Source organism: Capricornis sumatraensis, chromosome 2 (assembly GCF_032405125.1).
Source record: "Capricornis sumatraensis isolate serow.1 chromosome 2, serow.2, whole genome shotgun sequence".
In the NCBI taxonomy this organism is placed as follows: Eukaryota; Metazoa; Chordata; class Mammalia; order Artiodactyla; family Bovidae; genus Capricornis; species Capricornis sumatraensis.
The window spans coordinates 16,988,024-17,015,901 of record NC_091070.1 but is presented as its reverse complement, the minus strand read 5'-3'; the positions used below and the strand labels follow the sequence as shown (position 1 = coordinate 17,015,901).

Sequence of the window (27,878 nt, the reverse complement as noted above, 5' to 3'; positions counted from 1 at the left end):
TTACACTACTGCGCAACTGTGTGGCCCTTTGGTCTGGCCTGACATTTGCAGCAGGGCTTGGTCTCTGCTGGAGTTCTAGAAACACGCCGACACTTTCCTTGGTGTTCACTTGGTGCCTGGTCTCCTTCATTAGCCAGGAGGTTAGCTGGCCGCCCAAGTATCTGGGCCACAAGGGCATAAATAAAAGAACTGAGCAAAATAAGAAACGTGAATAGGAAACACTTCCAGTAACAGGCACTCTTTCTTCTCTCCGACACGGTGTACCTCTCCCCACACCGGCTAACTCCAAAGCAGGATTAGAACAGAAGGTCAAAGGAAAGGGCAAAAGAGCAAAGATACTTTTGAATAGTTAGGAGACAGAGAGAGAGAGCACTGGAAGAATACAAAACCACAACAGTACCAAAGGGTTTTGTGAAACAAAGACCCTGGGGCTAAGGACCACCGCAGGCTGCAGCTGCGGTGCCATGGTACCCAGGATGCCCTGAAAAGTGCTATGACTAGAGCTGAGAAAGGACAGATGGAGCCAAGAAAATCAACTCACACTCCAGCATCAGTATCTGAAGGGGCGGGGGGCGGGGGGGGGGAGGGGACGGGGGACACAGGATTTAGAAGAGGAACAACGGCCAAAGACAGCAGAGCCAGCCCACGTGCCCCCAGCTGGAATCCCTCTCTGGGCCCAAAGGGCAGCACTGTGCTTCCCAGGGGGATGATGACACTTGCCTGTACGTATCCCACGGGGCAGCACCTTGTCCTGGTCCCTGAGGAGAGCAGTGACCATGTGGCGTGGAGGACCCTGGGGTACAGAGGGCCCCAATGCTGGACCCTGGACCCCAAGGGTGAATGAGGTCAGCACCCATGCCAAGAACAAATGACAACTGTGAAGGAGTGAGGTCAGGCAGGAACTGTAGCAGCTCAGGAAGGCTTGGTCCTCATGATCCCTGGGAACAGGAGGGCTCAGACGTGCTTCAAGCAGGCCAAGGCATGGCCTCAAGTTTTGCCTCATCTCTGGACTCTTTCTACTTGCTGGTTTTGGCAATAAAGATGGCTTGTTAATATTCTCAGAGTCGAAAGCCCCATTGGGAATGGTCGCTTGCAGCAAAGCCTTCTTAGAAACAGAAACTTCGGAAATCGAGATTCTGAGTCTCGAAAATGTCTTCATTCAAATCGTTAATGGAAAAGGTTGTCGCCATCTTCCAAGAAACAGCTGTAGGCTCTCTTCAGTCACGCCACAGTGAACCTACTTGTCTTCCTCCCTCCTGAGGTGCCCTTGCTGGTAACTGAGGGAGTGACAGGAAGTCACTGGGACAGCAAGGCGTTTCTCGTCTGACACAGCTCCTCGATGTGTGTCCCTTGTGTCCTGACCCTAAGGACCTCTGAGAAGCAATTACTGATCCCTTCTCCCTTTCCTTAGTGCTGCCAGGGAACACCAGGCAGAGAGAACCAGGAATCAGTGGCATGCTATCAAACTGTCCTAATTTCTTGCTCCAAAATTATCTTCAGCGGAAACCTAAAGAATGCCCAGCTCTTAGCAGACAGCACAAGTTGGAGGTAAGGAGCCAGGGCCAGCCACATCTCAGTGTAAAGAACAAACTCAGGACAAGCATCAGTAGTCTTCAAGCCAGTCACATGCCAAGAAATGCCCCACAACACTAAAGGAGAATCGCCTTCAGCACTGGAGGCCACAGCCCGGCTAAGCTTTCACATTCTTAGGTCTGTCTCACAGGTTTATTATACTCAAAAAAAAAAAAAAAAAAACAGCTTACTAGGGAGTTCTTCTTTATGAATGATACGATCATTTCCAGAAATGCTTGCACAGAAAAGCTCCTTTTCCAGTTCTGACGCCACAGGAAAAAAGGACCCATTGGTGCTATCAGTAACCATGCGAGCTAGCCCTGTGCCTGCACCAGCCGTTGTGCAGACAGACAAAACTCAAGGCTGTCTGTTGCTGCAGGCCACCTCGGGTGTGTGCCCCTCCTGGCTAGCAGACGCAGGCACCTGTCCCCGAGAAGGACTCACAGACCCCAGGTCAAGGGGACACGGAGGGAACCCCTGCAGAGCGTCGGCAGAGGTGGTTGGGAAAGGCGAGGACCCCAGCGCTCCCAGAAAGGCCGAGCCTCCGTGTCGCCTCCCCTCAGCGGCTGGGGCAGCTCCCACCACTGAGCTCCTCTAACAACCGAGGGCAAGTGCAGCAGGCCCCCACCCTCCTCTGTGACCGAGCGAGCTGCTCAGGGTAGGGGGCTGCCAAAGGGGGCCGTGGGGGGGAAGGCGGGAAGGGAGGGGGCGAGGGAAGGACTAGGCTGGGGGGTGACCGACTCCTCCACACGCTGGGGGGCGGCACGCGGCAGCTTCTGGCTGATGGTTCTGTGTCAGGGTCAGCAGTCGTGTCTGTGGCGTGCGCCGCCTGGAGGTTCCGGGAAGCCACAGGAGCCGAGCAGATGGCAGGGAGAGCGGTCAGAACATGCCGAAGCCCTCGCAGCCCTCGCTGATGGCCAGCTGCAGCATCCTGTGCACCTCTTCGTAGGAGTCATACGTAGGGAGGCACAGCTGGTTGAAACTGCAAGGCCGAAGGGAGGGAAGTGATTAACTCATACGAGCAGACCATGCCAGCGAGGGCTGCAAAGATAACCCTCTGTGACAGCCTGCGCCGGGCCATCGGATACCCACCACGTGTGTGCAGTTGGGAGCGTGCTGTGGGTCGGGGCCGCGATAATCTGGAAGGAGGGACAGAGGGCAGCAAAGCCTCCAGGTGGCAGCTGAGAGGAGCCTGTGGTGAACTGCAGTAGCCGAGCCAACTCTTCCTGCGTCAGACTGGAAACCACAGTCCAAAACCACCTCATGACCTGTGGGGAGAGCACGAGGCTGGGGTCACACCCAGGTGTCACTGTGGATCTGACCCCTGGGGGAAGGAACGGGATGCTCTGAAGTGGGAGGAGGGGGCCCCGGTAACTTGCACGCAGCTAGAATCAACAACCTCTCTAAAAGGGAGTGATGCGGACACAGCCAGGAGGGCAGTCCCTGACTGCTTGGTTCTCTCTCTCCGGCTTTTCAACATCATTGCCTCTGTGGACACAGCATCCTAAGTCGCTTCAGTTGTGTCCGACTCTGTGTGACCCCACAGACGGCAGCCCACCAGGCTCCCCTGTCCCTGGGATTCTCCAGGCAAGAACACTGGAGTGGGTTGCCATTTCCTTCTCCAATGCATGAAAGTGAAAGTGAAGTCACTCAGTCGTGTCCGACTCTTAGCGACTCCATGGATTGCAACCTACCAGGCTCCTCTGTCCATGGGATTTTCCAGACAAGAGTACTAGAGTGGGTTGCCATTGCCTTCTCCGCTTATATATCTATTTGTATATAAAAATAAATATATATTTAAGTACACACTGCTGCTGCTAAGTCGCTTCAGTCGTGTCCGACTCTGTGCAACCCCATAGACGGCAGCCCACCAGGCTCCGCCGTCCCTGGGATTCTCCAGGCAAGAACACTGGAGTGGGTTGCCATTTCCTTCTCCAGTGGACGCAGCATGAATAGCCCTTAAGGACGAGGGTTCCCATCTGTCTGGATGACCATCTGCCTTTCCCCACAATGTATTGCTTTTGCCAGTTGACATGTCTGCTTCTCAGCTTTTTCCCTCTGAAACTTTTTCTGTATAATATGGTACAAACTCAACTGAAAGAATTTTGGCTCACTTACCTTTTCTCTGAAATGCCATGAGCCACCAATGACCACTGCATGGGCCTTGAAGTCAGACACACTGATGTCCCCAGTCCCACACATCAGCAGCTGGAGAAGACAGTCAGGTGTTTACTGAGACAGTCAGAGAGGTGAAGTCCCATCATAAGGTCAAAATATGTTAACATGCAAAGTGTGGAATACAGAAACATCAATAAAAAGATGTATGGTGAGGTCCTAATCCAAGAATACTACTTTAGGAAAATCAATTATAATAGGTCAATGGTTCCTAACCAGTGCAGTAAAACTCACAGAGCTTTAATACATAGAGAGAGATAGATAGATGCCTGTGGCCTTACCCCAGACCTAGTGAATCAGAATCTCTAGGGACAGGTTACAAGCTTTTGTACTTTGAAAAAGTTTCCCAGGTGTTTCTGATAGGCACCCCTCATTAAGAACTGCTGCTACATATATTATTTTGATGAAACAAAGGACAAAAAGGGAACCAAGTGTTTACTGACTGCTCTGGATGTGGCCTGGGAATACCAGGGGGGAAAGCAGGCCCTTCCCCTTTGATGAAGACCCCAGCCCCATTTACGAATTTGTTAGGTGGCCTTTCCTTTCCCCCAAATCCACCCTTTCTTTTATGGACTGAACTTTTACTACTGTGCCTTCAGCTCCACCTCTACTTGATCAGATAAATGAAAAAGAATGCCAAAAAATGAGAACATTAATGACATCAGAGCCCTAAACATCTTGTTGATGTCCTAATTTGGTTCAGGATCCAGCAAGTTACTTAGCAGACTATGAGTACTCATCCAATAGCTGTAAAGGCAGTCCTAATCAAAAGACAAGAGAAGCCCAAATGAAGCCTGAGAAGCTTGGTTCCTTCAAAAAGAACTTGCTAACGAGTAACTAACAGCAGGACGGGGAGCAATCCTGAAAGGCTTCGCCTTCCTCCTACGCACGTTACCAACTGTTAACAAATGTTTTGCTTCAGGATAAAATCCACCAGTGGCTGTTTCTCAGCCCGGAAAATGCTGGCACTAGGTGACAGGTCTGCCGGAAACTTCGGGACTGCGTTATTTGGATTTTATACCTAAAGGTACAAAATCTGCTGAAAATTATGTAAGACGTTGATTCTTGTTCTCAAAGCCAGTTCAGTTAATAAGTTAATAAGGTGCAAGACTCCCTGAAACTCCTGTTTCGTTTTTTTGGGGGGAGGGGGAGGGGGCATACCTCATGGCATGTGGGATCTTAGATCCCCAACCAGGGATCAAATCCATGCCGCCTGCCTTGGGAGCACAGAGTTGTAACCACTAGACCACCAAGGAAGTCCCCTGTCTCCCCATTTTTAAAGAATTTCCTCACTGCAGCAAACAGTTTACAGAAACTTTAATAAAGGCTATGGGACTGGTTCCAAATAGGAAAAGGAGTATTTCAAGGCTGTATATTGTCACCCTGCTTATTTAACTTCTATGCAGAGTACATCATAAGAAACGCTGGGCTGGAAGAAGCACAAGCTGGAATCAAGATTGCCAGGAGAAATATCAATAACCTCAGATATGCAGATGACACCACCCTTAGGGCAGAAAGTGACGAGGAACTAAAAAGCCTCTTGATGAAAGTGAAAGTGGAGAGTGAAAAGGTTGCCTTAAAGCTCAACATTCAGAAAACAAAGATCATGGCATCTGGTCCCATCACTTCATGGGAAATAGATGGGGAAACAGTGGAAACAGTGTCAGACTTTATTTTTGGGGGCTCCAAAATCACTGCAGATGGTGACTGCAGCCATGAAATTAAAAGACGCTTACTCAAAAAATGAAAAATAAATAAAAGACGCTTACTCCTTGGAAGGAAAGTTATGACCAACCTAGATAGCATATTCAAAAGCAGAGACATTACTTTGCCAACAAAGGTGCGTCTAGTCAAGGCTATGGTTTTTCCTGCGGTCATGTATGGATGTGAGAGTTGGACTGTGAAGAAGGCTGAGAGCCAAAGAATTGATGCTTTTGAACTGTGGTGTTGGAGAAGACTCTTGAGAGTCCCTTGGATTGCAAGGAGATCCAACCAGTCCATTGTGAAGGAGATCAGCCCTGGGATTTCTTTGGAAGGAATGATGCTAAAGCTGAAACTCCAGTACTTTGGCCATCTCATGCGAAGAGTTGACTCATTGGAAAAGACTCTGATGCTGGGAGGGATTGGGGGCAGGAGAAGGGGACAACAGAGGATGGACTTGATGGACGTGAGTCTGAGTGAACTCCAGGAGTTGGTGGTGGACAGGGAGGCCTGGCGTGCTGCGATTCATGGGGTCTCAAAGAGTCGGACACGACTGAGCGAATGAACTGAACTGAATTGAACTGATGGGGCGTTAAAGCTAATAACTTGCATTATATGTATCACGTGTGAGCAGCAGGTAAAAACAAACTGGTTTTACTTTTTGCCTATACTCAAAGTTCATGGAACTTCAAGTCTGCTCATTATAGCAAGGTATTTACCATCTTACAGTGCATTCCAGTTGTCACAGGATCTAAGGGAAGAATATATTAACTCCGTAGTGTTGCCACCAAAGCTATGACAGGCCTCACATCCTTTGGACTGTCTTCACTAGAATGTGGCTCCATGACCCCTCAGTTCCTCAAAAGCACAGGCCATATACGAGGTACTTGATATAAATAGTCTCTGAACAAATAAATGCTTCTAAAGCCATAAATCAACTTAAAAGGTCATAGGATTTAAAAAGACTGTACAAGATACCAACATTCTTTACTACTCAACCAGTATCAATAATATTTGATGAGTAAACAGTCATTATTACTATTCATCAATAGTTATTCCACATTCGTTTTTAAAAGCTGGAGAAAGGGTCCATGCATGGAAGAGTAACAAAAGTGAAAATAACTCTCACAGGGCTTTCCTACCGCATCTCATAACAGAAGGTGCAGGAAGCTGGTTCCTGTGGGCATAACAAAATAGCAAGCCAGGGACAGGGAGTTCCAATTGTGAGCACTTACCTCAAGCTCATTCTCATCAAAAATAGCCAAGAGGTTTTCAGGGACTAATTCATTCAGGCCTGAAACAAAATATCCAAGTTAAAGCTATATCCACACCATGTGATACAGGTATTTACACCTCAAAGCCAAGAGTCAACAGAATCCCACCTTTTAGGAAATGTTCCACCTCCTCTTTCACTTGGCTGGCCAGTCGATACTGGGCCAGCAAATTTAAATAGAAGATTTTATTTGCGTTGGTGACGGGGGTTTGAGCTCCACCTGTCATAAGTTCTACAACCTGAAAGAAGCAAAAGACAGTAAAAGCGTGTGGATGGGATTTTAAAAGACGACAGCCACCCGCATGTCCCACAAGCAGCACGTTATTGAACTGCACCACGGTCACACGTTCCTGCTCTGCATTTAGGTTCTCAACACACTCGGTTTTACTCAGGAACTAAACTTCAGGGTTCCTACCACTATTGCTGTATTCTACTCACTACTGTTTCTGAAGCGGGTGTCTCAGGGAGTCTTCTCCGACCTGGTCAAATAGTGGCTATGCAACAGGAAGATATGTATGTTTCCTTGTTAGCAACATTTTAACATTCCTCTGATCCAAAATTAAACCATTACTGACTCTTCTCTTAAACCCCTGAGACAAATGAGACTCTATAAAGCCAGATAAACAGTAAAGAAGCATAATCTCAGAAATTCCAAGACATGCACAGATGTTCCCCTACATTCTTCTATTTCTAACATGAGGCAATAGAAAAAGCCATGGCTTGATACTTGGAGACTAACTTGCTATGGGGTTTCAGTCACTTAGCTATTTGGACTCCTAGTTTTTCTATCTGTGAAGAAAAGGCTGAACTGTATGATTTTCAAACAGAACTGGCACCCTCCTCCAATAAGCAACTCCTAAGGGAGCTTTGAGGAAGCCCTGAAACACAGTTTAAAGCCACCCTTGAAAACCTATGCACAACGAGCAAGATTGTCTTCACAGGTGAATGAAGGCCTCCATTTAGTTACAAGATCAGATTTTAAGGTCCTGACCATGGCATAGGAGGGACAGAACTCTGGTCCAGAGCAAAGATTCTCAATTGATCTAAACATGTTAGACTTTTTCTATTATTGGGCACAGTTCTGGTTATTTTTATTTTACATGTGTAAGCACTTCTAACTATTAGCCTAAGTAGTAAATGACTAAGATTTAATATTCATATCAAATCCAATTAAAATCAGTACTCCCCTAGGCCCCAGACCCTAATTCAGTCTTCTATTGTCTTGAGATGCCTTGCAGTGCTGGGTCAAGAAAACGGGCTCCACCCATACAAGTGTGAAGGCCAGCAGCTAAGACCCTCACAGGGCTCACAAGGGTATCTGATTATCAGTTCAGTGCTATCAGTGATCACAAACTTTAAGTCATTGCTATTTTGCTTTCAATTATTTACAACTGCAACTTCAGGTTTGTCATGATCATTTGATATTATTTAACCCCAGAATGCAAACAAAATCACGTGTGCATCAGAAATACTTTTGGCCGTTTTCTAATAAAAACCTTAAAAATAAACGGGCACAGTGTTAAAATGGGAGTCAACTACCTCCCTGCCCCTAATGTTGAGACAGACACTGTCATCCCTTCCAAAACTGCCTGTGCAGTGACACTTCACTATCACTTCATTCTTTTTCTACTGGAAAGGAGGGACTAGGGGGAAGGATGGTATATGTGTCTCTGGCTCCATTTAAACAGGCCAAGGCCATTCAATGTGGGATACACTGCCCCAAAGCTACGCTGTCCAACACAGCTCACTGGTCATAGGTAGTTAATTTAGAAATTCAGGTATTTGGTCATACCAGACACATTTTGGGCGTTCAAAAGTACAAACAGAGAACACTTCCATCATTGCGAAAGCTCTACTAGACAGCCCTGATACAGAGGAGGCTGAGAAATGGGACCCACAGGCTTCAGTTCTCTGTCTCACCTTATCCAATTGACCTGATTTATTATATTTCTCTTCTGCAAAGACCAGCTCCATCTCACTCATGTCATTGTTGAGGATGAAACAAACTTTAGATTTGTAGAATTCTGGGTCATCTGTTTCAAAGTACTGAGGAGACAGAAAGACACAACACAGCATGACCACTCTCACCCAGAAATAAAATTTATAACTGCTTGGAACCACTTACTCCTTCAAACCTCAAGAATAATAAACAGAGGGTGGAGAGATTCCAGAGTTAATGGCCAGGGGATTTAGCAGAAAACACACACCCAAGACCTTACCTTGTAATGCATACGCAGTCCTATGATTTGGGCCAAGAAAGAACGGGTGAAGCGAGCTCGGACCAACTGCTTGTAGGCTCCTCCTAGAGAGGACTCATAGAGACACTTGCCCACCAGGCGCCCTGCAAACTCATACATCTTTAGGCGCAGATGAGTGGGGCGATTAGGGTTAGGGTGCACCTGTCAAAGAGAGAGATTGAAAGGTCCTGGGTCGTTTTTCTTCAAGCCTAGTTCTGGAAAGATTCTCCCTCCACAACTCTACTCCAAAGGAGCAAGAATTTCAGTGTTAGGATCAAGGAGCCCATCCAAATGGCATTGTTTGGTAGCCACCACTGAGTAATTCAAAGTGACTGGAGGATAAAGGACAAAGATCGACTTACAATAAACTGAAGAATCTTCTATTGATTTTGTGGTCCCTGGCTACAAACAGAAGTCAATCAGTGGATGATATAATGCCTCTTCCCTAAACCAGAACCTCTTTCAGCCAGAGTCTACTTCCCTACTCCCCTAGTCAAATACCTTGTACAGAGTTCAATTGCTTCACGGATGTTCTGAAAAAAGTGGCTTAATTATTAAAATACTAAGGAGTAGAACAGCCACTGCACTACAATGCTTTTATTCATCTGTCTGCATTTTCTCTTAAGAGATGAAATAAGGAAGGCAACAAGGAGGGAGGTAATCTGATTAGTTCAAATTCTTACTAGTCTCTCCATCATAACACAATCCACATTTTGCTCCCACCCCCGGGGAAGTCACAGACTCACTAATGCTTGGTTGGTGTCACTGAATCGGGTGAAGAGTTGATTGGTGGTGTCAAATAGTGCTTTGCAGATTAACTCAAACCATTCCCGACGAGGCCCTCCCCAGTCCAGAGCTGGAAAGTATAATAAAAATAAAAAGTAATGCTGGCTCATCACCTTTTATCATTTTTGTTCATTTAATCATCATTTTATACTCTGATCCCTCTTCCCTCCATTCCACCACCTTGGTGTCCCATATTCCAACCCACCTTAACTGTGGACATTTTTTTTTTTAATCCCACCTCATTCTATAGGATTAAAGGTATTCTGATCACTAAGCTGATACACTCTAGCATGGGAAGAGATCCCAGGAACTGCTGCTTCTCCTGGTACTACAAAGGTTACTCTGCCCTTCTGCTTCAAACTCATAAGAGCTCACCCTCCAAATCCTTGTCCGTCTGTGCTCTACAAGCTCAACCAAGCCATCTAGCCAGTAAACACCACCCTTTTGGACTTGACTCATGACTTCTTTTTCCCAGGGCTGGAGCAGGGGTGGCAAGCATGTGTAGGAGGGTTGTTTTCAGTTTCTGTGGATGTACTATAAGGAGATAGGGAGGAGTGGGAAGGAGAGTTAAAAAAGATGAGTGGGTAGTTTCAAAACTGACCTTCTTCATCCTGAAAAACCACTTCAAAGTTCTTGCTCCAATCTGAGATGGAAAAATTCCGAGTGGCTTTCAGAGACTGAAAAGCAGTAAAAGAAAAGAAATTGTCAGAACACTGGCCAGCACCTCTGGGTGTTAAAGACAAAAACACGAGAACATTACCCCTGTCCATTTAATAGTCACAAGTTTTTGAAGGCAATATATTACTCAAAAATAAGCTTTAATAATACCACCTTAAATTTAAAATGCACATATCTCCAGAAGAAATTTAAGATAAAAAAAGTCAAATTCATATTTATACCATTGCCTGGCTGGAAAGTTGAAACTTTATTTTTTAACAGTCCTCATTTTATTGATGAGAAAACTCTTAAAAGAAATAAAAATGGTTCAAATCAATAAGCTGTCAGCAAGAGAACCAAGGAGTCTTGGTTTTCAGTCAAGTACAGTCTACCCACTAGACATCTTAATCCACAAGGCTAGGTTCAGACAGGGAGCCATGCCACAAGGAGAAAGTGCCTGAGAAAAGGGGTTTCCAGTCACACCTGCCAGAGCCAAACATCACAAACACTTTCTGGACAGGGACCAAAGCCTTCTCATTGTCAAGGAATGTGAGAACTATGCCAGTGTCTGTGTAGTGGAGACAGAAACACATCAGGTGTTCCTTTTCCATCAGACCAGAGTGACAACAAAAATCATTTCCTTTTAATCTCGTAAGAGCTCTTCTTAATCCTGGGATTGAATAACAGGAACTTTCTTCTATAACAACAACTTAATACCTGCCTTCCATAGGAAGTCCATGAGATTGTTCAGGAACTAGTCAAGAACAGATTTTACAGCCAATGTGTCAACTAGTCTCTCCCCTCAATTAACATACCTCCAACAAATCTGCCCCAAATTCAGTATAGCCAAACACAAAGAACAGCGCTTAACATGTTTAAAGAAGACACAGATGTATGTTTCATAAAAACAATAACCTGTAGGATATAACTAAATAGCACAGAGGTTTCTAGCTGGAAAATTTTGATAACTGTTCAACTGCTAATATGAAAGAAACTTTACTCACCGATTCCAACAAGGCATGTCTGCTGACCTTCAGGGTGACTTTAGAATGTGGTCTTTTCATATGTACCTGCCGAAGCTCTCGATGGAAAAAGTTCACCTTGTCCTGAAAGGTCTCGGAGCCCCCTGAGGAGCAGTAGGATCCATCATGCTTACAGCCTCTTTACAAGTCCCCTGTGCAGGCCACCCCTACACCCTCAGGCACTCAGGGTATCTGGGGTCGCTGCCTTCCCCATCAGATTCCCTGTCCAACCTCACCTATGTTCTTATGGAGCGAGCGGATAAACGTGGCTGCTAAGATGTTCCTCTCCTTACAGCTGAGCTCCACAGGAGGCTGAATGCCGTCATCTACCACAAGGGTGAGCAGCTTATGGACAGGGTCAGGGCCAAGGTATGAAAACTAACAAAAGGGAAAAAAAAGAAAGAGTTACTCTATGAAGCCCTCAAATCCACCAAAAACCCTTCACATCCCTACCCTTCTGCACCAACCAACAAAAAACAAGTTAAGCCTAGTTTCTCCAAGTAAGTAACTACCAGGAGTACATTTCCTTGCTTTTCACTTCAGGTGGGGGGTGCAACTCAGTGGTAGAGCGCATGCATTGCATGTATGAGGCCTGGGTTTCATCCTCAGAACCATTTTGAGGCTCTGTCCTCTACCACTGTGTCAGTGGTAAAGAACCCGCCCACCAATGCAAGAGACACAAAAGACGTGGGCTCAATCCCTGGCCTGGGATGATCCCCTGGAGACGGAAATGGCAATCCACTCCAGTATTCTTGCCTGGAAAAGTTCATGGACAGAGGAACCTGATAGGCTAGAGTTCATGGAGTCACAAAGAATCAGACATGACTGAGTGACTGAGCATGCTCTATGATTCAGATTTTATGTTAAACTGAGTCATAGAGACCACCTGTGAGGGTCACAGGTAAGGTCAGTAAGGGTCACAGGTAATACTACAGACTTTCAAACATAAAATATAAGAAGTGTGAAAGCTGTAAGGATATGTAAAACAGCAAATGAATACCTGAATAGGTTGGGCAAACTGGCTGGAGGAAAATGATTTGCCAGTAGATTTCAAAAGCTCAGAAAAGTTAAAAAAAAAATTTTTTTTTTTTTTTTTTAATAGATGAGACTACTGGTGCTGAAACAGTTAATTTGGGCACATTAGGAAGCCAAGTTCAGGTCAGAGCTCTAATACCCTCTCCATTAGCTTAGTCTTAGGGGGAAGAGAGAATTGTTGAAGTATTTTGACTTCTACTAACTACTGTTTCTGTAAGCATGTGTCTTCCTGTAACTATAGCCTTCACGAGGAGGTAGCATCTGCTTCTTTATTTGGCAATGAATCCTGTGTGCACAATGAGAATTTCCAGAAACACCAAAAACCCTTCTGGGAAAAAAATAAAAGGTTGAGACGTTGGAGGCTGAAGCCTGTTCTACATGAACCAGATGTAAGGTTCAACTTACTTTGGTTCCAGGGCATACCCGGAAGGTGTAAAGGCGCCAGGGAATGATTTTCAGGTAGAATTCCTTCACTGAGAATTGCTGGAGGACCAACATACAAAAAATGAAATGAATGATTAAGAGGTTCTGTTTGGGTATTGTATTTCAAATACCTGTCCCCATCTGTATTTTCCATGATAGCCCTTTTCCTCTCTAAACAAGGAGGATAATTTAGTCAGGACTAAAATCAAATAGAAAACATCAATTCTACCTTAAAACAGGCAAATTTAACGTGCTGTTGTCACACTGCAATTTCACAAAGATGTCTCATAACCTTAATACTCAGGTCTTACTACCATTTCCAAATATCTGAGATCAGGTTTTCACTTTACAAGTAGAGAACATTTCACAATCAACATTTCATTTCACTACAAACAATCAGACTCTCCTCCTGCTTAGCCAGATACTTCTCAGAGAGACTTCTTCCAAATCAGTGGGGAACACCAGTGGCCCCTGCCCACTGCTTTATCCCTATCAGAATGCCACTAAGGATGTGCTGGGGATGATGGTGTGGGGGGCTGGGAGGAGTCGCATACAGAAGAGTTCACAAAACCCTGTATGTAAGAATAAAAAGAAGTCTCTTGCCATTTACAAAAAAAAAAAAAAGAAAAGAAAAGACAATGCAGTAACTTTTTAATCTGAAAAGACCCCTCTGTTTTCTGAACAAACAGTAAGTCAGGTTTTTTTCTTGATTTTTAAAAAAAAGTCTTCATTGAAGAACATTTCGAACACATACGAAAGAAAACAGCACACTGAATTATCACCAGCTTCAATAATAATCAATTCATAGCCAATCTCACTTCATCTCTACCTTACCATTTCCCTCATCGCCATTCTCCAGGACAAATGAAGGCTGGATGTTTAAATGATGAATGGTACACAGTGAAGTGTTCTGAAGTAGAACAGAATTAGAACTCAGTTTTTGCTATGAGATTAAAGGAATGTAATGGGATGGTTCGAGTCTCGTTTTTCTGAGGTCTGTATAAATAAGCAAAATACAAACACTAAAAAAGAAACTCCCCAACACAAAGCGTCTCTCAGCTCAGGGGCCTTGGGAAGTTCACCTCCCTTGTCTCTGCCAAAATTTCTCTATTCTAGCCCTGTGCCCCAATGATGACATCTCTTGTGATTTCACAAATCAGAGCATGAAAGATCAAATTGTTCCCAAATGGCACAAACGGCCAACAGTAATTTTACACTAGTGAGAAATTATTAATGATTAAAAGTAGCTTTCTTTAAAACTCTAGAGCCATCCCTTGAAAAATCTTCCCAGTAGCGATCAAACAACAGAATGCCCCAGATGCTTGAAAGTACCAAGGCACAGACTCTCTGGACAGAGGTGTAATCCAGTCCAAACCAGAAAGAGGCAGCAGAAGAGGTGGTACAGTCTTTTGCTCAATGGGAAGCCATCTCTTAGTATCCCTGAACCCCTACAAGGTGATGATCGCACCCTGATCCTCAGACCATTGTTGGGTGGGTTTTGTTACCAAATATGAGCAGGCTCAGGCAGGGGACAAGAGTGGGAGTGCCAACCTTGGGTGACACGTAGCAGTACACCTTCTTGGGTTTCTTCACCTTCTCAGGGGTGTGACACTCAGAGGGTGAGTCTTCATCTTCTTCCTCCAGAGCTGTGGAGGGCCGGCGCTGGGCAGAGCTCATGTGCATGGGTGGGAGGTGCCACGGCGTGCTGGTGCAGTTGGCAGCATTATACAGATAAGCTTCAAAGTAAATGCTCACTCCTGAGGTGGACACGTTGCGTTCAACGATATTCCTCTCGTTCTCTGAAGTACAACAAGGAATAAGGTATAAAGTGCAAGACAGGAGAAGAAACTGCCCATCACCAGATCTTCAGTCCACAGGTCTCTAAACCAAGTTTTGGTCCAAATACCAAATATCTGGGGTGGGGGCATTGGTCAGATGACTGTGGATGCGCAAAGGACAAGTGGCTTGGGAAGAGGACTAATTCACAGCTCTCCTCTCAACTCACCACTTAGGACAATGATGTCAAATTCACCATTGTTGATTGGCTGGTTTTGGTATGAGATGCAGGCATGGAAGCAGCCTCGAGAATGCAGGGTGAGCCGCAGGAATACCTGGCAGGTCTGCCGGTTGGACGTCACTGACTTCTCAAATGAGACACCGGTACTCTCCTCTTCCGGAGGACCAAGCTACAGGAGGAAAGCGAAGCCATCACCAACCACACATAATTTTCCTGCTTGCACAGAAATTTACAAAGACCTTTCCTACCTTGAGCTAATCTAAGTCTCAGAAGGCTGGCACCATGGTCAGGGAGAAGGAGACTGACTTAAGTGACCTAGATGGGAGCCTGCTCACCTCATGAATGGACAGGCTGTAGTTGTGCTCATCTCTCAAGGACGTGGAATTGTTGGTAGGGTTGTCATACTCATCTCGGGGCACTATTTGAAGAGTGTGCGGCTGCCCACAGGTCAACACCAGGGTAGAAAAATGGCACACAATTTTGGTCTTGGAAGGAACCACCATTCCTGGAATAAAGACAAGGGAAGGTAACGTCAGAGAGGTGATTTTCAGGACACAGAGATCTACTCAGTCAGTGAGTCCTAGAAAGCTGGGTGCCCGCCCAATTCCTAGGGATAAACAATACCATTATGAGCCAGAGAGAAAAGAAAGAAAACAGAGAGATTAACTCAAATGAACTTTTGGGAACTCATTTTTACAAATTCCTAACCACTGCAAGCACCAACCACAATGACAGAATAAATTGGAGGAAACAGAAGTGAGAGTTACAGATATAGTGCCTAGAATCCCACTGGGAACCTACAAGTGAAACTGGCCTTAAAAATAAGTGAATAACTGTAAGACAAATTCGAAATATTTAGGGGCAAATCTAACAAAACCCGTGGAAAACTTGTATATTTAAAACTACAAAATGCTGATTAAAGAAATAAGTTCAGAGGCATACCACGTTTATGAATTCAGAGACTCAACATAGTAAAGATGCCAATTCTCCCCAAATGATATGAGGTTCAACACCGTTCTTTGTTTCTAGGTTTAACACAGTTCAGTTCACTTGCTCAGTCGTGTCCGACTCTTTGCGACCCCATGAATTGCAGTAGCCAGGCCTCCCTGTCCATCACCAACTCCCAGAGTTCATCCAAACTCATGTCCATCGAGTCGGTGATGCCATCCAGCCATCTCATCCTCTGTCGTCCCCTTCTCCTCCTGCCCCCAATCCCTCCCAGCATCACAGTCTTTTCCAATGAGTCAACCCTTCACATGAGGTTTAAAACAGTTTTTATCAAAATCTCAGAAAGATTTTTTTGATAAATTTAGACAGTATTATTCTAAAATTTATATAGGGGGGTGGCTGCGGCGGTTTTGCTGGAGCACTGGGCGGCAGAAGATGGTGGAGCTCGGCAAGAAGTACTGCGTGTACCGCCTGGCCAAGAAGGACATGGCAGCTCAGGTCGGTGCTTCCTGGAACCCCCAGAAAGTGATGGAGCATTAAGTAAGCATATACATCCACGGAAACCTGGGGAAGGCTTGCATCCCCAACCAGGTGACCGACCACACCTGCCCCAGTGGGGGCCCCTCTCTCTCAGCCTCATCACCCCCTTGCCACCCCTAGACATCTCGGTGGCCGAGAAGCAGCAGCTGGGCTACATGCTGCCTCGGGACAACTAAGAGATCGAGTACAACCAGGACGCCGAGAGGCTCATCAGCGGGCTCTCGGTCAACTAAGAAGAGGACACCATGGAGATCGAGCTGAAATGTGCGCACACAGACATGTACTTGCGCAAGCTCCGCAAGCGGAAGCGGCGCAAAAACACTGCGCACGACTACAACCTGGTGCCGCCTTCCCGGGCAAGGACTAGGAGAAGGAGCGGGTGTCGCGGCGCAAGGTCACCAAGGAGGAGAAGGAGCTGCGGCCGCTCTACCAGTTCATGTCGTCCAAGGAGTTCAAAGACCTGTTAGAGAACATGCACAAGGAGAAGATGCTGCATGACAAGATCCGCGAGCCATAGCACTACCGGCGCAACGGCATCACTAAGATAGAGGGGTCGGCCAAGTACCACGTGGCCTGGCACAAGCGCGAGAAACACGAGGCGGCGGCGGAAGGAGGCGCCAAGCGCGGCAAGGAGGACGGCTGGAACGGCGAGTTCATGGCCATCGAGCACCTGCCAGGCTTCGAGCTCCTATTGGACCACAAGAAGGTGCTGTGCAGCATGCTGAACCTGAGCCCCACACACTACATGACCGTGAAGGCCATCATCATCAAGGACCACCTGCAGAAGCGCCAGGGCATTCCCTACAAGAGCCGCCTGCCCAGCTACCTGGACAAAGTCCTCAAGAAGAGGATCCTGAACTTCCTCACTGAGAGCGGGTGGATACCCAGGGATGCCTCCTGAAGCCCGCCACCCGGAACACGGAACACAGACAGACGGATGGACAGCGAAGAGGAAAAAAAAAAGCTTTCTGAGCCAAAACGAAATGGGGTGGGCGAGAGGAGGAGAGGACACACTTTTCCGGCCCCCCCACCCCCACATTGTTGCACTTTTTTAAACAAATCCAGTTCTTTTTTTAGGGTATCAATTCTTTTTAAGGTCCTATTAAAAAATGGATAAACAGTGGAAACAGTGTCAGACTTTATTTTTTGGTGCTCCAAAATCACTGTAGATGGTGATTGCAGCTATGAAATTAAAAGACACTTACTCCTTGGAAGGAAAGTTATGACCAACCTCGATAGCATATTCAAAAGCAGAGACATTACTTTGCCAACAAAGGTCCGTCTAGTCAAGGCTATGGTTTTTCCAGTGGTCATGTATGGATGTGAGAGTTGGACTGTGAAGAAAGCTGAGCGCCGAAGAATTGATGCTGTTGAACTATGGTGTTGGAGAAGACTCTTGAGAGTCCCTTGGACTGCAAGCAGATCCAACCAGTCCATTCTGAAGGAGATCAGTCCTGGGTGTTCTTTGGAAGGAATGATGGTAAAGGTGAAACTCCAATACTCTGGCCACCTTATGCGAAGAGTTGACTCATTGGAAAAGACTCTGATACTGGGACGGATTGGCGGCAGGAGAAGGGGATGACAGGCTGAGATGGCTGGATGGCATCACCGACTCGATGGACATGAGTTTGAGTGAACTCCACGAGTTGGTGATGGACAGGGAGGCCTGGCGTGCTGCAAATTCATGGGGTGGCAAAGAGTTGGACACAACTGAGCAACTGAACTGAACTGAAGAACCAATAGCAACAGTTGGATCAAGGGGAAGACAAAACACATATATATTGTAACTGAATCCCTAAATGTAGTACTTTAAGATGATGATTTGCCTTTAAGTGTTCAGTTGGGAACATATGATGATGAGATTGGGAAATCTCCTTTTCGTTTCTTCCCAGTGGTACAGGACTGTGAGATGGGCACAGAGGAGCCCTTCCCTGCCGGCTGCTGGCTTACCTTCATGACCTGAGCTCTGCCACAGCTGCCCTCAGTGTCAGGCAGGTGGCACTTTAGGCGGAGGGTGCTGGGCTGGGCAGAAGAGGCTGGGGAAGGGCGGGACAGGTATCCATAGGGACTTGCAGGGAGGAATCTGGTGAACAGTTTGGCCAAATTGAACTTCCCCACGACGGCTGGCAGTGGCACTTGGAGCCCATAGCCCACCCAGTCCGGGCACCGGGAGCTCACTGCAGCTCCTAGGGCAGGGAGGGGGGATGCGAGGCAGACAGGCAGACTGGCAGACTGCAGACTGGCAGAACGTGGAGCCTCCCCCCCGGGGCTGCTTCTTGCAGGGCTTAGAATTTGGCCGAGCGTTTTACTTGGAAGAACTCATTTTAAATGAAGTTCCTGAGTGTTGAGAGTTCTGGATTTGGGGTCAGCTCCTTCCAGGGTTCTCACCCCAGGGGCAAGCCCCTCTTTCTCTGAGACTGGCCACGTGTCTTGTCTTGTGTGGTATCAGGTGCTGGGCTAGGTGAGAGGGATCCTTGTGACCTTGAGGCCCAGGCACTGCTTCTCTGGGCCGCCGTTTTGAACCAGACTCTGGCATGGCTCTGCCCAGCCCGGTTCAGAGAGGCTCTCAGGGGCACCCTTTTGTGACGGGCACAGTGCTTTCATGTGGGAACCTGAGGAGTCGTGTGTCTTCCAGCTGCCCGGGGCTCTTGTGTCAAGGCCCTGCTGTAGAGTCAGTGGAGTGGCCAGACCCCAGTGCTCCTCCTGTTGTCCTGGGGTGCATCCTGCCTCTCATCCCTCATCCCTCGTAACTACCAGACTGTTTACCTCCCAGAATGTTGGGCTTGAAGTTACATTAAAGTGAAGGTATTTGAGAGAGAAAAGGAAAAAAAAAACCCTCATCATTTCGAAGGACGGCTTAGTTATGGTGCTTTTTCCTTTCACTGCCTTCTGTCTGTCCCGTAGGGTGAATTTCCAGCATTAAATACACACGTCAAGTATATTGGGGGCTTCCCTGGTGACTGAGATGGTAAAGAACCCAGCTGCAATGCAGGAGACCTGGGTTCAATCCCTAGGTCGGGAAGATCTCCTAAAGAAGGGAATGGCAACCCATTCCAGTATTCTTGCCTTGGAGAACCCCCACGGACAGAGGAGCCTTGGCGGGCCACCCGTTCACGGAGTTGCAAAGAGTCGGACATGACTGAGTGCCTGACGCTCACATTGTCTGTGGCTTTAGTCGTAAACCGCATGGCATGCTGGCAGAGCAACACTCCATGTGACCTGACCGCAAGCCCAGGACCTCTCTCTTCTGACCATAAGGCAGCGGGCGGTGGTGTCACTCCAGAGCACCGCCTCCGGCTGTCACCCACAGGGTAACCACAGCTGAGGAGAGTGCGGACACGGTCTGTGCCGAGCAGAGGCGGAGACAGTGCTACGTCCTTCCAGGGGTTCTGAGCCGGGGTTCCTGAAGCAGCAGCGCAGCTCCCCCCGGGGGAACCCGCTGGCCCTTCAGGGACTTGGGCCCGCCCAGGCCTCGGACACGCGGGGCGGGGCCTCGAAGGTCACTGGGATGCAGGCTGAAGTCTGAGAACTACCGGCTTTAGCCATTCCGGGGTCACCGATTTTCTACATCAGATTCCTAGTTTGGTGAGGTTTTAAATTTAAGTCTTATTTTTATTCAAAATGATTGGCAGACTTTCACTAAGCTTGAGAAGCAAAAGCTCCCTGTAAAATGTGCGTGGCCCCGGCCAAGAGCCGTCAAACGAAAAGTTCTGTACTTAAGCAGGTTTTCAGTGTATCTTTTCTCGATGGTATGAAGAATTTATTTAGGCTTGACTGTTTTTAAAAACCATAATGAATGTATAATTTATGTTAAAAGTGTGAACCCTTTGGTACAAAGGAAAAGTAATTTTATGATTGGTTGCCTCTTGCCCCATCAACTCCATCTATTACTGTCACATTAGTCCTACCCCTGCTGTTTGCTCGGAGCCTTTAAATTTCTGTATTTAATTCTTATGATAAATGAGTCACCATAATCCCATGGAATTAGGTCTTTTCATAACTGAAACTCTCGAGTCACAGAAGATAATCAGCTGTTCAGAATGATGCTCTGGATGGCCAGCATTCTGAGAATGTATTCAGACCAAAACTCTGCCTACTTGCTCTTTTTTCCCCTTTACACATTAAACAGGTTGAGAACTAAAAAAAAAATAAAATAAAATTTATATAGAAAGGCAAAAGTTCTGGAAGAGCTAAAACAATTCTAAAACAGAAAAGTGGAAAGAGTCAGTTTACCCAATTTCAAGACTTATTACATGGCTACATCATTAAGACTCCGGTATTGGTGGGAGGATAGACAGACCAAAGGAACAGAATGAGAACTCAGAAACAGGTCACCACAAACATGCCCAACAGATCCCTGACAAAGGTGCAAAACCAATGTGATAGGGGAAAGACAGCCTTTCCAATAAATGATGCTGGAGCAACTGGACATTTATAAGAAAAGTACTGACCTAAATTACAAAAGTTAACTAAAAATGAATTACAATCTTAAATACTAAAACTGGAAGATTTTACAAAAAAAAACCACACAGGAGAATATCTTCAGAACCTAGGACTACTCAAAGAGTTCTCAGATACCAAAACATGATCCATAAAATGAAAAATTAATAAATTGACTTCATCAAAATTAAAACTTGTTTTGTGAGAGACCCCATTAAAGAGATGAAAAGAAAAGCTAAGAAAAGACAAGACTGAGAGAAAATATTTGCAAACCACATCTGTAACAAAGGACTTAAAGAGCTCTCAAAACTCAATAGTAAAAAACAAAAACTCCCATTAGAAAATGGACAAAAGACATTTCATCGAAAAGGACACACAGATGGCAAATAAGCACATGAAAAGATGTTCGACACTGTTAACCACTAGGGACACGCAGACTAAAACCACTATTCATAATGGCCACAAACTGGAAAACAACCAAGATGTTCTTTAACTGGTGAAAGATTAAATCAAGTATGGTATACTCACGCCAGGCAATACCACCCAGCAATACATTTTTAAACCATTAAATTGTGTATTTTAAATGAATGAATTATAAAGCATGTGAATTAAATTTCAATAAAGGCACTATTTAAAAAGCAAAGGAGAAAAAAGGAAAAGAAAAAGGAAGGAAGGAATGGAGGGAGGGAGAAACAAGAAACCTACCAGGCTGAAAAATCTTGTAGTAGGGACTATAGGCCACGTTTAACCCACCAAGCTTCACTGAGATTTCATACCGCCCAGCTTTGCGCACAGTAAAGGCCACCTTGACCACATTGGAACTGGGCTCCTGGAGGACCTCCTGGGTCACTGGAATTTCCACTGCCAGCTCAACATGAGAGATGTGGACTCTTAGTCCCACAGGCCGGTGTGCAGGGAAGGGCTGTCCATTCTTATAGAATAACTGTGGTGGGGAGAAGAGGGACACCCATTGGTGAGCAGAGGGACAACAGCTGTGCAACTTGAGAGAGTGTGGGGTGGGAGGGGGTGGCTGGTAAATCCCCACACCCACCTAATCCTACAGTCCTGCTCACACAAGGAGAAACAAATTCTCTCTATGCTTTGAAGAAAACCATTAAATCACAGACAAATTCTTGACCATTTCAGAGGAAAGGGGTGAAATATACCATTGAATCCACTTCAACTTGACACTTAATGAACCACAGAGGCCGCCTCCCCTGTCTTACTGGCCCTTTTTTCTTACAATTATCACTGCTAGCTCAAACATAAAGGGAAGTCAGTGGGTATCACTGGCACTGAGTGAACAAAAGCTCTAGCCAAGGCTGGGGGTTTCGGACTATGAAGCCAAGATGAAGGCTGCAGTGCAGAAGTCACTGCAGAGGCAGTAAACTTTCTGCAAAAGGCCAGAGAGTAATACTGTTAGTTAGCAGGTCATACATAGTTACTCAACTGCGATTAACGTCTCAAATGTGACAGCGTCTACAGGCAGTACAGGAAGATGAATGGGTGCGACTGTGTTCCAATAAGCCTGTATTTATAGAAACAGGAAGTGGGCTTGATTTAACCCTTGGGCCATGGTTTGCCAACCCCTAATCTACAACATCTACCCTCTTCAGTAACATTTTTCTCATTGTGAAAATGTAACATTAAGCTTTGTACTTCTTCTAAGCTGAGCACCTATTAAAGCCAAATGACAGAAAAATTGACTCTTTAGATGTTAACAGTTCCCAAGTTCCTGGGGAGGGTAGGGGGGTGAGGTGGAGGGAACTGAAAAACAAGGGAAAATATTAACAGTCCAGACCAGACCAGACTGGGCTCTGGAAGGCAACTGACTCAGAAACCCCAGTGCGTACAGAGACAGAAACATTCCCTTACATGCACTCGGAAGGCCATGCTGTGGCCCACCTCATAGGGGTCCTTCCAATCCCAGGAGACTTTGCAAGACCGGGGATCCAGGTAATTTCCCCGCACGTAGTCATATATAGTCCGGTCCCCTCGGCGCTCGCGGTCCTCATTCTGAAGGAAGCTGACTACACGTGCGGCAAGCTCAAAGAGGAACTTAATTGTGAAGAAGAATGCAACCACAGACACTGTGATGCCACCTATGTGAAAGAGAAAACACACACCACCTTCCAGTTACACATCACAGCTTCTCCTTATGGAACAGGCCAGCCATCAGTCAGGGGAGAAGTCCAAAGACCCACTCTACTGGGTCACCACCTCTATGGGTGAAGACAGGAACTTCCTTCCATACCAGGGTCAAAAATGAAGGTCCTTGGGCCAAATTCCACCCACTGCCTGTTTTTGCAAATAAAATTCTACTGAAACACAGCCCCACCCACTCATTTACTATTGTCTAGGGCTGGTTTTGCCCTAAAACCACAGAGTTCAGCAGTGGTGACACAGAGTGTATGGCCTGGGAAGCTGAAAATATTTACTCTTTGGCCATTCACAGAAGAAGTCTGCCAACCCTTGTTCTATACCAGGGACCATATACAATGCCTACCCCCAAGCTCCCTGCCTATGCTGGGCCCTGACAAGAGTAGTAAAAAGAATGTGTGTTCTGCTCTCTCCAGTTGGAAGCCCCCCCCTTCCTTGTCCACTTGGCAAAAGCCCCCCAACAGTCCCTACCACAGTTAGGGGTTCCTTCTTCCGGGCTACCTCAAACTCCTGTACATCCATTCATCTACTCAACGTTTTTCCCTCTTTGTGTTACAAACTTCATGGAGGCAGATTTTTGCCTTATTTGACTTTGACTCGACAGGAAACACTGTCTGGCACCGGCTATAATTACTCAATAAATATTTCTCAAATGAATGAATTCCGCTGCTAACTCTGTGAAGGTACATTCTGGCATGACTGGAAATATTTCTGAGTCTCTTTTCAAGGACAAAGAGGGAGGCAGAAAAGGATATAAGCAACCCTAACCAAAAAAATGAGAGAGGGCTCTCTCCGTGACGTACCAATAACGTAAAACATCAGGTCCCTTCAGTGCCAACAGACAGCCGAGGATCACAGCTGCAGCTGCAAAAGAAAACTTGTTTAGTTTTTCCTGATTCTTCCCTGCAGCCGTCTCAGGAAGAGACAAAGCAGAGCATATGGCTTGAGCCAACCATCTCTGGCCTTCCTGTCCCTGCTCTCTCTCTAGCTTGACAGGTGCCCTACAACACTGCAGAGAAACAGACTGCATCATTGCCCAGAAAGATTTCCAATCTACTGACCACCCTAGGAATACCACAAACAGCCACTTCTAATTAAGAAATGCAGTAACATGGCTTTCATCTTCCCGGATCCAGGGCCCCAAGACAGTTTCCCTCCCCCATGCAAAGTAGTGCTAATTAACACAAGCAAAGAGGATAATGGAGTCACTTTCCCCTTACATTTGCCTTCTGGAAGTAATTCATCTAAGTAGAAATAGTTATATAAAATGTGGATTTTTTTTTTTGAAAGCAAGGATTATTATCATCATGTTGGCATTATGTAATTAAAATGAACTCTGGGTCATCTCAATAATAAGCAGTGGGCATGTAAGAGAAGCTGGGATTTTTTTTTTTTTTTTGCTGTTACCAATCAGACAAACTAATGGGCCTTGTGAAAGATGAGCCCAGCAGAGGCCAAGGAGAGGAACCAGAGAAGGGGACTGGACTTCTCATCCCAAGCGACGTCTGCCAAGGTCAGAACAATTCAAACAGGGGCCAGAGTCTGAGGGGAAACTTTCACTATTAGTAGACTTATTCCAGAGTAAGACTTCAATCTTATTACTCATTTGAACCACCCAAGGTACTGCCAAGGAAAAGTACAATGCACACTGACATTCCTATCTCATCCCTGAGTTCTGACCTTAGCAGGCTATGTGTGCTCTCCAGTTCACAGGGCACTAAAGTCACTCTTTAAAGTCAATAGATATTAAGGTTATCAATGTGATCTCAAGCCAGCACCTTTCGTCACCACTAATATATAACTTAGAGACAAGACATATGAAAATTTCTTTGCTCAGATTTGAGAGGAACCAAATCACTTTTATTTTGAACAGTTTGTGCTTTGATGTCTAATTGTGCTGGGAAAATTTAAGAGAAAGAGTGGCTGAAAATGGCCATTAGATCCTTTGATAACAATATATCCAATGGAAACCATAGGGAGCAGGTAAGCTGAGGAATGACCATGTCAAGTTTCTTAGAAATCACTATTGAGACTGGTATCTCAAGTCCTACCAGAAAAGAAATCCACATATGGAACATTAGCGGTATCAACACACATGGGTTACACTGCTCCCCAAAGGGTCTACAGAGACAATACACTAACTCAAAATTTGAGATCACAGCTAGCAAGTCTCCTTCCCAAACAAGTATCTCATCTCTGAGGCTGAAAAGGTGTTATCATCTCTCTAAAAGCATCTGTCTGCGCCTTACAGGATGTACTAGGGGAACTGGTGGAACCAAAACCAGCAGTTTAATTGTCTCAGACACTCTCTCAGTTGGATGTCATTCAATCTGATCCTGGATGTGAACACTTAGTCCTCAGCACAGTTACAGCACTCAGTAGAAAATGAAGTGTATGTAGGTGATGCTACAGACTTGTGTCTTAAGTCTCTGACTACCTGGAGGAATAAAAGCAACACTAAATTTATGGCACACATCATGAGGGCTGGGGAGATTCCTATGTGCTATCTCTCTGACAACTGCAACAACACTTCTGTGAGAGGCAGCTGACAAGCAGTAAGTCAGAGTCGAGAGACCAGTTCCAGGCTGCGATCGTATGACCTGTCTAAGCTTCAGAGTTCTCACTGCTGTAAAGAGTTGAGGTTTAGTAATTCCTACGGAACCATCTCCTTTAGTGTAATAGGACTTCAGTATAACTCTCCACAACTCTCAAGACTCTTAAAAAGTATAGCAAAAGAAAAAAAAAAATACAGAAAATGAGGGCATAACTAGACTAAAGCTAGACTACCTGCGTTCAAATCCATTCTCTGCCACTCACAACTTATTTAATCTCTCTATAATTTGCCAGTTTCCTTAGCTTTCAAATGAGGCTAATATCTGTGTGTACTTCTTGGGGTACTGTGAGGATGAAAAGGGTTAATACTTGTAAACAACCAAGAATGGGGCCAGTGAGTTCTCAGTTTTAAAACTATTACTATAACTATCATCAATAATAGTAGCAGCATCACTACTTCTTTGCTTCAGAGCCAATAAGAAACTGAGGGAATCCCTCTATAGGGTCACACTTCATTCAGAGAGAAACGCATCAGAACTACAAAAAGAAAGCCTTCCTTAAGCCTCCCTAACCATACTTAAATCCTCTGCCTACACTGGCATTCTTTATACTGTTCTAACTTCATGTTTGAAAATTTTTATAATCAAAAGTTTAAAAAAATTCATACTAAAATCATTCATCCAACAAATATTGAGTACCTACTTCATATGCCAGATACTGGGGAAATGGTATTATATAACAGCCATAGTCTCTGTCCTCATGGCTGATAATAATAAACTTGACTTTGTTAAGACCTTGTCCATCTTCTCCCCATTCACTTATTGCTCAACCAAATCACCACCACTGATCTAGATCACCTACACCTTTTCCAGTACATCAATTCTACTTTTCTATTCCAATTTCCTCTATTATTTAAAACTCAGCATACCATTTTTTTTTTCCTAAACTCTCTTCTCCATGAAGCCGCCTGTGACCAGGGAATTAGCTCTGTCAATTCATTACTCATTAATGTGATCTTTATGAACTATCCCACTTCTCTACAATACCATTCCAAAAAACACCCCAACAATACTTTACCCAGCTCTCAATTTCGCTCATGGTCACCTTCTAAACTTGCCTTCTGCATCTTCTCCCTCTGGATGCTATCACAAAGCCTCCATGCCTTTAGGTACAGGGTTTCCTTTTAGGGTGACCCCTCAAATCACTTTTATTCCAGATTCACTAATTCTGTGGCAGTTTCTATCCTTACTGTACCTGTGGTGTGCTCTCTGCTCCATCTCTCCTTCCGTCCCACCTCACAGTAGTAAACCCGTAACTTGCAACTCCCCTTATTGAGTCATTACCACAGGCCAACAGTGTACTAAGTGTTTCATAAGTTAGCCTAAATAATTGTCACCAATACAACTTGGTAAAATGAGCATTATTATTCTCATTTTACAGACTTGAAAAAAAAAAAACTAGGGTTGGAAAAGTTGACTTGCTGAACATCTCCCAGCAGGATAAGTGACTCAAGCCCATGTCTAACTCTGAAGCCCAATGTTCTTAACCTCATATAACTGTGAATCATGAATCATGAAAAAAGAGTGGAGTCATACAGATAATGAAGTATTTGGGGAGAGAACAGATTTAAGAAAACAGGTAAAAGAAAGTATGAAAAACATTACCCAATCTTACCGAGGCTAAAATTAGAAAGATAAATGTTTATGGCCTCCTTTTTAATCTTTTGAAATAAAAATAAAGCATTACAAAGGAAAATGGAATGCAGTACCGATTATCTAATGCAGAAATGCCGCTTGCTTACTAAAAGATCCCGGGCAAGCTGCTTAATACTACAGCACTTTGGCTCACATTATCTACAAAAGAGGGAAAGGGGAAATACTTGAAGCTATTTGTCTCAGGGGAATGTTAGAAAGTTGACTGACATACATATTCTAAAACTCTTTGCCTTTTTTTAGTACAAAGATTTATAATTACAGTATCAAATAAATTTTAGCCCTAACATTGAAGATCCAGTGTGAAAAAGTCAGTTCCCAGAAATGGAGAATTGATTTCTTCATACTTGAATATGCCCTGCTGGGAGTAAAGTCAATTCTGACTGCAACTGTGCACATCAGTGCTAGCTAGCCCTTGCTGAGAGAACTCAGAAACTGGTCACTGAGTCCATACTGTCCATCCTAACAATAAGTGAACCTTAACTAGTCTATCACCTTACCTTTAAACGAGGGCCCATGTTCTAAGAACCGAGGGGAGCACGTCTATTCACCAAAGCAGGTACCTTTCGGCCACTTTCACCTTGTCTTCCAACTTCCACGTGAAAAAACAGCTGCAAGGTCAACAGA

General features: G+C 45.3%; 1 protein-coding gene and 1 pseudogene across 1 annotated transcript; one reads left to right on the top strand and one right to left on the bottom strand.

Annotated features, from left to right (window-relative positions):
- AREL1 (apoptosis resistant E3 ubiquitin protein ligase 1) lies at positions 1 to 27,878 on the bottom strand. The gene is made up of 19 exons (XM_068963730.1): positions 27,752 to 27,878; positions 23,790 to 23,850; positions 22,702 to 22,928; positions 21,532 to 21,769; positions 15,234 to 15,403; positions 14,887 to 15,067; positions 14,433 to 14,680; positions 12,864 to 12,941; positions 11,660 to 11,801; positions 11,406 to 11,527; positions 10,346 to 10,421; positions 9,705 to 9,814; positions 8,941 to 9,120; positions 8,642 to 8,767; positions 6,831 to 6,960; positions 6,684 to 6,742; positions 3,691 to 3,780; positions 2,665 to 2,840; positions 1 to 2,554 (listed from the first exon to the last, which is right to left on the bottom strand). Exons 2-19 carry the CDS (start codon positions 23,803 to 23,805, stop codon positions 2,452 to 2,454), a joined length of 2,472 nt encoding a protein of 823 aa, XP_068819831.1. The 5' UTR covers positions 23,806 to 23,850; positions 27,752 to 27,878; the 3' UTR covers positions 1 to 2,451.
- LOC138073455 (transcriptional adapter 2-beta pseudogene) lies at positions 16,282 to 17,287 on the top strand (annotated as a pseudogene).

Bases quoted from the DNA above. Each gene is read 5' to 3' on its own strand.
- AREL1 (XM_068963730.1), bottom strand. The intron at 9,815-10,345 runs GTCAGTTTTGAA...TATACTTTCCAG, and splicing joins GGTTTTTCAGGATGAAGAAG to CTCTGGACTGGGGAGGGCCT. The intron at 3,781-6,683 runs GTAAGTGCTCAC...TGTCTTCTCCAG, and splicing joins TTGATGAGAATGAGCTTGAG to CTGCTGATGTGTGGGACTGG.